Genomic DNA, 12,756 nt, shown 5'->3' with positions numbered 1-12,756 from the left:
ACCAAGAAGAAAGTACATACATGTCAACGGTAGGGACATTTCTTAAAGCCATTAAATTAAGTCGTTATACAGTATGGAAGTGGTTAGAGAGAAAAAAGCTCCATTTCATTATACAAACCTTATAAAGGGAACATTGGTGTCAATAAAAAAGGTGTTGATAAAATGTAGGCCAAAATACTGCTCTTGACACTGTGACCATGTATTAATTTGGTTACATCTATCTACTTAGACCCTCTGATTTTAAATAAGCATTGATGTGTGTATTCATGTCACCATAACCCTGAGGAAATTATTTCAAAACAGCTTTATGCTGACAGCAAAATGAGGTTATAACAAATACATCATGGGTGCTAACAGAATTCCTCCGACTCAGGTTTATATCCGGCCCTGACATGGTCTGCACAATGCTTTCAGAGGCTATTGAGAATTGTATTTAAAGGGTATCAGTGAGGTTTGTGTGTGCTTGTCTTTGTTCGTGACCGTGTGTGAGAGTGAGAATAAGAGAATGAGGGAGAAAAAGACAGAGAACTGCATTTTGTATTCATGCAAATCCATTTGGTTTGTAGCTAAGGTATTGTGTGGAAATTGAAAACGGAGAAATGCAATGTGACAAGGGCTCAGCAACGGATGAACAATCCATCAAAGGCAAATTATGTGCACGTGCAGGCGCATGCACACATTGGTTATTAACACCTGCGTCTCACAAAAAACAAGAATTCAAATATAGTCTGGCTGCCCTCTTATGAGCTTAATGTACCTTTGATTGGTTATGTAGAGCTGCACTTATATACAGAATTATGAAATATTGTGTTGAGTTTAACAGCAGTGTTTCACAATACCCTGTTATTTATGTGTTTGTCAGTGTAGAAAAATACACAAAAAATGAAAACGCACTACATTAATCCAGTATAAAATAATGTATATGTACGCACATGTAGAGTGATTGTGCTGGTCACTATGTGCTTGTTATCTTGTTTTGCAGCTTTGTTCTGCACTCCTTAACAGGGAGACAAGGGTTATCAAGCGGGTTTATTTGAGGAAAGAGTTCATCTTAACTGTCAGGAAGCTTTGAAAGAAAAAATAAACCCCGCCTGAAGGGAGGCACAGTTTCAAAGGCTCATCGAGTTGGATCACAGCGCGCTAAAAATACGCTGTCTGGCAGCATGTGTCCTGTATAACGCAGGTAATGATAATTTTAGCCCGGTTGAAGCAATACAATTGAGTTTGAACCCAATCAACCCTCAGTGGTGTGGGAGATAACTGTTTCCTTATCACTCCCTGTGTCATTTGAAAACATTTCTTCTGATTTAGGGTAAGTAGATCAGTAAATTCCACTCACGCGTGTTGATCTTCTGCAGGGAGATGTGTTTCTCTAGCTGGCGTCGCAGTTTGACCTCAGCACCGTACTTTGCCGTGGTGCCGTTGTCGGCCAGGATGAAGTGGGAGTGGAGACTGTTCAGAACCGTCAGCTTGCTCATGGGGTTGGACATGGTCTGGTATGGACGCACCACCTGTCCAAGAGAGGATCACAATTACACAAACATCTGAGAAGCCCGTGGATGATATGGTATGTAGCAAAAAAAAGATAACAAAGGCAAGTTTTCTTAAAGGTGGGGTAGGTAAGTTTGAGAAACCGGCTCGAGATACACTTTTTGTTATATTCCATGGAATGCTCTTAACATCCTGATAGCAATGAATATCTGAAGTGCTTTGACAAAAAATCCATAACAAAATGTCATCTGTGGAAGCCGTAGTACTGTAAAAAGCACGACCAATCATTTTAGCCGGCCCGGCTAAAGTAACTGGATGGCCTACCTGCCTGTCAGCCTTCCATCTGTGCACAAACTTACCTCGTGCCCTCATTGGTCATGTGCGCGTTCGTGTGTGTTGGAGGAGGGGCTCTGTAAGGACGGGGCAGATTTTCTCCGGTTGTGTATTTTCAAATTCTAGCGCACTCGAGCCGGTTTCTCAAACTTACCTACCCTACCTTTAATGTGACCCAAGTGTAGTTAACATTTGATTTGGCAAACATGCTTTTGCCTGGGGGCTCAACATACTTGGATTGCCACTAAACTTTTTTTAATGCCAATTCTATGTTACGAAATGGGTCACAGAGTTTTAGAGACAGCACTGGTTGCAGCATGGGATATGTAGTATTCATCGTTTGGGTCATAAGCAGGACTATAAGTCACAATATTCCTGCACCGATTTTGAAAACTGCTTTTAAAATCTGTCTGTTGTGATTCCTCAAACTGTAGGTAGGTACAGTAACTGTCAGAGTAATGAAAGATGTTTCTTTGGTCCACAAAATTACACACATTAGAAATTACAAATACAATCTTTGTATTCACTCACTTATTGTACTGCTACTGCATGTTTATTGTACCGCTATAAAAGTTAAATGACATTTAAAACTGGAAGAATCTTTATCGAACATTAATGACAGTTTCCCAGAAGATTGGATTTGGTCTTGTGGATAAGCGCATGACAATCTGAGGTTTACTTAACTGGCCATTAGGCGTACAGTTGAGACAAATCAAGCATGGAAAAAGAACTCCACTGCTTAATTATCTCATTTCAGATACCAACATTAATCTGCTCCGCTCGACTTGTTCTGTAGGATGGAGCTGCACATAACATTTTAACCATAACATAACACTGATTCCAGATATTTGACTGAGTCAGCATCTGCTCCACAGTCTCATGTGGTTCCGCCAACTGTCCGAATCACTTAGAGGAGTGCTCGTCACGGATTGGATTAGCTAACTCAGTATTTCTGGTAATAAACTGCAAATTGCTATTTACAGGCTTTAGAAACTATGGATTGCATGCAACGTTTTTTTACATATACATATGCAAATGTTAAATACAAATGAGGGCAGAAGCATGCGAGCGCCCACTCCAAAACGGCACCATATTGTTCCCAGGGACTTACATCTTTGCCGACAAGATCCTCTTGGTTTTCTACAATGCCCCAAGGCGCGATGCCAATGGTGCAGATCTTCCCTCTTGACTTGGAGGCGTGGTCTTTCAATGCATCACCCACATGGCGGATCACTCCTGTGTTTGGTACGTGGGTGTGTTTGCAAAAGAGTTCAAGAGAAGGACAAAGAAACACAAAGCAAAATGAGTTTACAATCAATACGCAGTGTAAACGGAGATAATTACACCCTCTGCTGTGAATGATAAACAACACACACACACACACACACACACACACACACACACACACACACACACACACACACACACACACACACACACACACACACACACACACACACACACACACACACACACACACACACACACACACACACACACACACACACACACACACACACACACACACACACACACACACACACACACAGCTTAAAACACAGATAGCTGCAGGCCTCTAATAGTTGTCCTCAAGGGAGCAGCAGTCAGACTTGGCGGCCATCTTTTCCCATCTCCTCTGCTGACACTCATTCCTTTTCCACCTCCATCCTGAAATGTCCCTTCCATCCATCCCTCCATCCACTTTTCAGGCCTCTCTCTTCCCCCGTTCTTGCCTTTGCACCCATTGTCTCTTCAAATGTTCGATTCTTTTCCAGTGTAAGCCCTCTACATCATCCAACGACGTACGATTTCTTTCCAACTGTTCTTATCTCTCCTAAAACATTTTTCCTTCCATCTTTGTTCTTATTTAAATCCTGCCAAATGTATTACGGGTTAAAAAAAAATGCTTCTATTTCACAAGAACAATACAAACAGTGAACAAACAAAGCGACCGTTCACCACTGCATGAGCATTATCGATAGTATTGTTAATGCATGGTAATAAGTGCGGCAAATCATTCAATCCCACCAATTTAAAGGATTCAAGTCACTATCCATAGGTTACTAAGATTATAAACATGGCTACATTGACTACTACTATATATGCATTATAACTCCATGTTAATGCATAGCCCATGTGCTGTCTTTCTGTCAGCTGTCCTTTTTGTATATTCATGTTTAGATTCTAGAAACACAAAACCCAATCATCTTGTTTCTGTCAGACTTAACACTGTTTCTCTCTGGACAGCTTTAGCACTTCCCACCCCTCCTATGCTCAGTATCCGATCCACAGAGCTCCTCGTAAATCCTGCTCCAGGCTAAATTCATCCTGCTGCTCAGTATCTCTGAAAAGAAATCCCCTTAGTCATCAAAGTCTTAATCCGACCATATTTCTTGGAAACTCTAACAGAGAAACACCCCACATTTCCTACAGTGAGATACAACTCATTGAAAAGCGTAATGTTCATGATGGACACTAATTACCACCGAGATATTTCTTTCAAATAAGTAATGAGATAATCATAACCAAAATGTTTGTGAATAAAAATCATTATTTTGTCTAAATGCCATCTTTATAAATGACTAAGGGTGATAAAGAATAAGCAGCCTAGACTCCCAGAGAATATCCCGGAGACCCTTCACTTGTCTGGTCTGACTCTGAGTGTCTGTAAGTATAGTAGAGTGCTCGTAAAAAGAACCTATTTGCAATGATCCAGTGGTTTAACATCTTAACAGCCCTTAAGGGTTTGATGAATAGTTATTAAATAGATAATAACATATTGAGAACATTTGAACACCCTCACCATACTCCTAGCACAAGTGCATGGCCATTCATTGTGTGTAAAGAGGGAGCCGGCCCGCGTATAACTGATAAAACGTCCTAAACTGCACAGAAATATTTGCACCAAGATTAAAGCAAATATGGGGCACCCCCAGAGCGGTCATGGTAGAGCCGTGTGCAAAGGCTGAGTCTTTACTGCGGCCCTTTGCTGCGTGTCATCCTTCCTCTTTGCTAACTATCTTTAGCTATACTAATAAATGGTGCAGTGTTTGCATCACATCACAAGGAGTCCCTCGACAAAAAGCTTATTGGATATTGCAGGATATAAGCTCTGTGGCAAACACACCTTTATGATACTTACACGTTTTTATGACACATAGAAGCTAGACACATTTGCGGGTGGGGTATTTACTGACCTATTTTATGTCATGGAATAAAATCTCCAAAGCTTGTGTTAGTCACAGACATTATTTCATGCCTATAACCAAAAACATGTTCTAAAAACAGTTGACTTTGAGACAAGGTGACTCGTAGTTGTTAAATGCTAACTTGGGTTTTAGGACTCATTCCTGTACCATTATCTATAAAGATAAAAAAGCCCTCCCAAAAATTTGAATGGGCCAGTGGATATATTAGTGGTTAGAGCTGGTGGGCCATATGTGGTCTCCACTGCAGGTTGAACTCCGAACCGTGAAAGTAATAGGCAATGACCTCCCCCTTTCAAATCTGCATCGAAAATAAAGCTAATCTCTTGCCCAAAAAAATCCCCAAAAAAAATATAAATATTCATCAAACTTAGCATACAATTTCAGTATTTCAGGATCTTTGATAGTTCTATATTAGTGTTCAAACTAAGCTGCCTACATTTGGTGTACTTTACCTGTGTTGACCCCGCCGGTGAAGATCCAGGCTCCTGTTGTCATGGCAGCCTTGATGAGCCCTTTGCCAAAGACCTGTTTGAGTTTGGGCTGGAGTTCAAAGTTTTGCAGGCCCCCGTGGACTGAGATGAGCAGCTTGGGCAGATCCAGCTGCCACTCCTTGGTCATCAGGTGGAGCAGCAGGTCAGGCTTAGTGTCGTAAGACACTCGCACGTACTGGAAACAGAGAGGCGGTGTCAGTGACGTACAGTACAGGGGCATCAGCATATAACAGGGGTGTCTACACTTTTTTCACCGAGGGCCACATACAGACAAATATACGAAGGGCTGGGCCACTCCCTCGAGGTGGGGTATATTGCCTCTTAATAAGTTCAGTTATAAGTTGGAAAAATCAATCCAATGAAGGTGAATTATTCTTGATACTTGAAAATGCTGTAAGAAACAGCATACATAACTGCTCTCCATAGGGTTTCATTTACTTTCAAATCAAATCAAATCAAAGTTTATTTATAAAGCACATTTAAAAGCGATTTTTGGTCGGGCCAAAGTGCTGTACATGTAATAAATACTACTTTGTTAGCAGCTCATTCCTTAAAACAGAAGCTTCCGATTGCTTATCATACGAGGAAATATGAAGGGTTTATTTCAAGGTTATTATGTAAATGTATTATTGGGCTTTTTTATTATCAACTTGGATTAGAAGACCATTATACTTAAGTCATTATACTTTTTGAATTTGCTGAGGGCCGCATTTGGCCCCCGGGCCGTAGTTTGCACACCCCTGGCATATAACATCAAATGGGAATTCACACACACACTACATTTAGTCAAACCAATCAACATGAAACAAATCTGTAAAGGAGAAATGATGAAATGGAAATACATCGCATGGCTCGGTGATGCAGACCTGTGCGAGTGTATAGCGTTACATATTCAGCAGTATTGAACAGATGTTTGCTATGATTGAAGAAGCGTTTGCATTATAGAGCATCTGTTTATCTTTCAGACTCTCAACCTGACATGTGTCTGGATGAATTATTTAACACTGGGAATAAATCAGACATCATTCAGCCTTAACCAAGTGAACTCCCTGAATGCTAACACATGTGTGATGTGATCTGTCACCCTATAGAAGACAGTGATTGTGTGAGTAAGGTGTATCATTACCAATGCTTTTGGGATGGATCGATTAATCAGGCATAATTTAATGGGCTGCAGTCTCTAGACACTTTTTTAAATGTATAATTATATGTAATGAGGTAATAATTACACTCATTAGATTGATTTCACACCATCATGGCAGGTTGACTTTGGTTGTATATGTATGATGCTTTTAACTTTGATTATCTAGCTGGAGCTGGATTTGAGAAGGTACACACCGACCCGGATGAGTCCTCTTTACATGTCATTACCATTAGCATTTGACACACTTTTTGGACAACATGTGATGGTTTCACACAGCTGGTATAACTGTACCATCCAGATCAAGAGCTTAAATCATTTCAGTCAGTCAACCATCTCAAATATTCCTCCCGTTTGCTGTTAAACTGCATACATTTACTGCAGCGGAGGAACATAAAGTACATCTACAATACACATTTTTATAGTATGCACTTTCGAATTTACTTCGTTGCTTACACTCTTGGTATTTCTTCCACTGTAAGACTTACAGCAAGAAGAACTATTGTTTTGATATCCATAACAGCTGATCCATCTCACTTTTAAATTCTACCTTTGATCCAAAACCACACTTATTGACGCAAGGTATCACAGCCAGTGTACTGTAACGCCTGGGTTGTTTGGATGTGTATTTTAGGACCTATCGTTCTGTTCTGGTTTGCCTTGAGACTACCTCGAGAAGCAAGGTTTGACAAAGTGCAACACAGTAGATTCGTTGTCACCATGGCTTTGTTGGAGTGTCCTCCTCCCTGGAACTCGATGGTGCCGAAGGCGTCAGTGGGGCTGAGCTGTGTGTGTTTGCTGATGGACCATTTCTCTGACAGGCTGTCATTCTTGCCCAAACGCTCTGCCTTATCATTGTGACTAGAGATGCCCGGGGGCAGGCCCACGTGCTGACCTATCAGACGACCACAACAGCACCTGGGTGAGAGGAGACAGTAAAAGTCAATGTAAGATTAGTATATTACACAGTCACTTACAGGTAGTAGCCAGAGCCCCCAGGAGAAGTGTAGCATCCAATGAAAATAATACATTGTGTGTGGCTGAGACGGGGGAGAAGCTGTGAGAGCTGCCATAGTCATGTGCCGAGCAGTGAGAAGTGGGCAAGGCTGAAGTGACAGCTTGTCATCTGACTTTCATCTGCTGATTGGGAGGAGAGGAGGCGAAGGATCTGAAGGCCCCTGCAATCTTTTATTGGCTCCATCTCTTTGTGTTGTCTGCTCCCTTATACTCTCCTCATCCTCTCCCTCTCAGCAACTACAGAGTTAGCAGCATGACAGCTGAATTGTAGTATTCCTACACAAGTGCATGCTCATTCAGATGTGCTGAATGCAGCTTTCATATTCGCTGTTTTAACCTAGCAGGATGGAGTGGGAGCCCTGGGAGGAAAAGGAAGTCAGGAAGCTTTGATTATCACTTCATGTTTCCATCATCTCTTACCGAAGGTACTTTGCCTCTTTTTGCCTTACGCATCAACACAAATGTTTTTGAGTGAAAAGAGAAAAGTGGATTTGATCTTGAGGAACATCTCTTTCCCCTACTTCTGCCTCCTGGCTCCTACCCACTTTCCTCCAGTAATGCTAATTCTGTTTACCTAACAAGCACAGCCATTTCCTGTGTTTGCGTGTGTGTATAAAGCCCTGTAGTGCAGGAAGTTGCTTCTCTTACTTTTGTTACGATAACATCACTGTGACAGCGACTTAACAGAGCGGGAGAAGAGGGTTGTTGAGATAATGAGTGTAAAAACGTCCCTCTCAAAACTACATATCATTTCGTTGAAGTGCTCTTATCATTTCAATCATATTATAGTATTTTTATTATAGAGGCCCTTACTATTTCAGAGTCACACTTTGATATCCTGAAGTGGCGCGCACCTGTGAGCCCAATCTTAAATGATTAACCTTTTTAAATGATGGTGAATATTTCGCCTTTCGTGAACTGGCCTGGCCCTGAGTTTCACTTTTGAGGCTGTAAAATGTATAATGTCACTATTTTCAGCTCATTAGTATGGAGCATGTAACTTTGATGCAAATAGAGGCCAGCGTGATATCACTCGGAGGCTTGTTTTTAAAGGTCAGCGGTGAAACAGGGCTATTGAAATGCTTAAAAGGTGGGGTATCACATTACGTAACTCACTCGTTGAAGGGTAACTTGGCGATTTTTCAAACTGGACTGTATTCTGACATGTTTTAAATCAAGTATGGCTCAAGGACAAGTCTTGCGTGAGTTGAGTCATTGCTGAAAGAGTTGCTGAGAGAAGTGTTGGAAAGAGTTGGAGTCAAGAATGGGTTGCATAGTTTTATCTAAAAGATTATGAATATCTGATTCTAACAATGAGTATGAGGCCTAACCCTCTTATAAGATTTATAGTCAGTGTTTCCCATACATTGATTTATGTGTGGCGGGCCGCCACAATTAAATATCGTCCGCGACAAATGGATCTCATAAAAATATAAAAACATAATAAAAAATATTTTTATTATTTATTAATTATTTTTATTTTGGTGGTCTAATGGATAGTGAGGTGGGCTGATGATCGGAAGGTTGAGAGTTCAAATCCCGCCTGGAACACCACTACTAGTGTGCCCTTGAGCAAGGCACTTAGCCCTCAGTTACTCCAGGGAGAATGTCCCTGTAATTGGTCATTGTAAGTCGCTTTGGAATAAGGCGTCTGCTAAATGCCTAAATTGTGAATTATATTTTTGGGAGAATAAACCCCACAGATCCTTAACTCCGGTGTGTCTCACTCATTAACAACGCAACACAGAGCAACAAGAACGTTGTCTACAGTAGCCATGAACTCGCAAGTATTTTCTTATTTGAGGGGGGGGGGGGGTGGATGCGGTGCCCGAATAGGTTAAGGGGCCTTTGGCTTTGTCTTGCAAAACACTGAAACAACGCAACACTGGAGTGAGACTTCTCCTTGAGCACGGTTTGTACAATAGCAAATGGGCAAAATAGGAGAGAACACTGTATTTCTCCTGTCTGTCACAAAAACAGCTATTTTAGTGGATGTACATTAACGGTGGATTACATTTCAGCCTGTTGTCGCTCTCTTCTGGACCAATTTAAAAAATACTTCTCCCTTTCTGTCACTTTAACTCATGCACATGGGAAAACTAGATCCAGTTTGAAAAATAGTAACGTTACCCTGGAAGGTATTGCAGCTTTTATAGCACTAAAAAAGAAACTGAATCCTAAATATAAAGACGTTTTCAGAGAACAAATGGTCTTTCTCTTTCCTTTGCTTCTTCAACAATTCAACAGCAATTTTAAAAGCTGTAATAATGTACATGTAAACATTTCTTATTTCCTTAACACACATTCTTACTCACCTATGGGGGTCTTTGGCGCTCACTATGATATGAACACATTCTCTCTTGCTGAACACTCTTTCTATCCACGATTTCTGTGCCTGCAGAGAGGAAGACAGAAGAACTCGGTCAGCGTTTGTCAAAAGAATGGAGCTGTGATTCGAGCCAGAAAGACAGACAGCAGATAGACTGGAGAAAGCATGAGCATCCTGGTGTTTGACTGACGGGTTCACCTGTAAAACAAAGTGTTTTCCTGTCCTTTCAGAGACAGGAAGGCTTCTGATAGTTGTGTTAAATGTGACAGTTATCTCACTGACTATTTGTCTGCAAGTAACAATACAAGTTTAGAGAAATTGCAAACCATCAAACAAATAGCATTGGCTATTCTTCCTGGGGTCCTCACACACACAAAACATACATAAACATACATACAACAAAATTAAAATAGCTCAGCTCATAATTTCATGCAATTGACAGTGCTGTATGAAATGAAAACTAAAATGGTCATCCAATTATTGCCATCCTAAGGCCAAACAAAAGTAAATACAAATAAGTGTACATAATAATATATGCATACATAGCCACAGGCACATCTGCAAATACACTTCCAAACCTAGTTTAAGGACATAAAGACTTTTGAAAAGGCATGCATACACACACTCAGTTGAGGCACATCCCCTCACGCATAATTCAAACACTGAAGACACTCTGACAGAAATATTTTATGCTATTCAGCGACTCCAGCCAGAACCGGATGAGATGAGGAGCTGGGAAAGAGAAAGCGGATGTGAGACGCAGTGAGGCAGCAAACTATGTCAGAGCTCCAGTCCTTAGATACTCTCATGTGCAGCCATGTGAGTGTGTGTGCTTTAAAAGAGGAAGTGTGTGTGTATGTGGGGACCTTTTGGTTCCTATATTATATACAGTAATATAGAAAGACTTCCTCGGTGTAATGCAGCAGGGGTAATGGTGTGTTTGTGACACTCTGTAGTCAACAGCTGCCGAGCGTCTGAGTGACAGAGAGACTGCCAATTATCCAGCGACACACAGGGAGAAAAACACTTAGAGCCACTGAGCTAATGTATTCTGAAAGGCACATGCAGCACAGGATTTAGAAATATTACACATCTGTAAAGGTGTTTCCATGCAGTTGTAACAAATCAACAAGGATTAAAGTACGATAAGAGGCAGTTTAATGTATGTAAACCCTTCTTAGAGCTATAACGATGGGAAACTGTATCCAGAGCTTTAGGATACAAGTAAAAAAACATCAATTCTGCTTATTTTATTTTATGCTGCAATTGGCAGAACACCTGGCAGCTTAAGTGTTGCTTTTTTGGCTTGTTGCATACGTTTCAGCAGCATGCTACATTTTCTCTTTTACTATGCTGTTAAAGACACTTAAAGGTAGGGTAGGTAAGAATGGAGCAACCAGCTCGAGTGCGCTAGAATTTGAAAGTATACAACCGGAACAAATCTGCCCCTTCCTTCAGACTTCCTTACAGAGCCCCTCCTCCAACACACACGAACGCGCACATGACCAATGAGGGCACGAGATAAGTTTGTGCACGAGATGGAAGGCTGACAGGCAGGTAGGCCATCCAGTTATTTTAGCCGGGCCGGCTCAGATGATTGGTCGTGCTTTTTACAGTACTACGGCTTCCACAGATGAGATTTTTTAATGTGTCAAAGCATTTAATGTATTCATTGCTATCGGGATGTTAAGAGCATTCCATGGAATATAACAAAAAGTGTTTCTGAAGTGAATTACATACCCCACCTTTAAGGGCAGGAAAAGGCATAGGTTATAACAGTGCTGTAAAGAGAGTTTTAAAATGTCATGTATAGCACCGTTACTTGAGGTTTGACAATGAAAATGACTTCAACTCCACGATTCCTACAGAACATTTGCAGATCACAAATGCACTTGTGCTGTTGTACTTTTTTCCGACTACATACATAGATTAGATATTTTCCTTGGAAGCCAGAAAGGAGCATTTACAAAACTAAGTAAATAATGAGACAGCACACTGGTTACTGGCAACAACCAACATCCTGGAGAACACATTTTCATTGATTAATATAATATAATAATAGAAAGTAATTGATCTAGAAGAGAATACAGTAGGCTTTGGTCATTTCGCTGCAATCTGTGTTTAAAAGGGAAACAGATCTACATTTGGACGAAATAAGGGATGGAGCCTCAGCATTTCATCTCCCTTACAGGCCCAGATTAGATTGGCCCAAATGTGTCTCTGTAATAGGTGTATGTGTTATTCTATGGTGATTGTGGAAATAAAATCCAGTTTATCTCATGTGTATTGCATAATGTATAATGTACATTTTCTGTTTCTGTGATCCGGAGAATTTTCGACTTTTTGCTCAGCGCTTTATGGTTCAAAAGTTACACTTCCTGTGTAGACCCCAGCACCAGGAAGTGGACCATGTCTGCGGCAGGTTTTTGTGGCGACGGAGCACAACACCAGAGTAGAATAGGAGCGAACAGCCAACAGTCAAAGACAACGAGGAGGACACACAGACAGACTCCCAAACCCACAGCAGAGGGAACACAACAGCCGTGAAAACAAAAGGACGGAGCTTCTTTTTTTGTAATTCTGGGAGAGCTGCCCCGGCTCTTCTCCCAGCCAGGAGAGCTGAGAGCTGCTTGTTCAGGGCTTTCCCCATCGCCACGGCTACAACAACACACGCCCCATCCGCCTGACTGGCCCGTCACACCACGGCACGCCAAAACCCACCACAAACAGGCTGGGCCTACACAC

At 41.3% G+C, this 12,756-nt stretch overlaps 1 protein-coding gene across 2 annotated transcripts in view; it reads right to left on the bottom strand.

Annotated features, from left to right (window-relative positions):
* Positions 1 to 12,756, bottom strand: part of trpm3 (transient receptor potential cation channel, subfamily M, member 3) — a 180,354-nt gene that overhangs the window by 70,197 nt on the left and 97,401 nt on the right. For both annotated transcript variants that reach the window (XM_034148833.1, XM_034148834.1), the window contains exons 2-6: positions 9,998 to 10,077; positions 7,385 to 7,583; positions 5,486 to 5,699; positions 2,936 to 3,060; positions 1,340 to 1,511 (exon numbers count right to left, since the gene is read on the bottom strand). In XM_034148833.1, the coding sequence (XP_034004724.1) occupies positions 1,340 to 1,511; positions 2,936 to 3,060; positions 5,486 to 5,699; positions 7,385 to 7,583; positions 9,998 to 10,077 (790 nt within the window). The remainder of the gene's footprint in view (positions 1 to 1,339; positions 1,512 to 2,935; positions 3,061 to 5,485; positions 5,700 to 7,384; positions 7,584 to 9,997; positions 10,078 to 12,756) is intronic.

This window comes from Trematomus bernacchii, unplaced genomic scaffold, assembly GCF_902827165.1.
Source record: "Trematomus bernacchii unplaced genomic scaffold, fTreBer1.1, whole genome shotgun sequence".
NCBI lineage: Eukaryota > Metazoa > Chordata > Actinopteri > Perciformes > Nototheniidae > Trematomus > Trematomus bernacchii.
The sequence above is the reverse complement of the archived record's forward strand: the minus strand, read 5'-3'. Positions and strand labels throughout refer to the sequence as shown.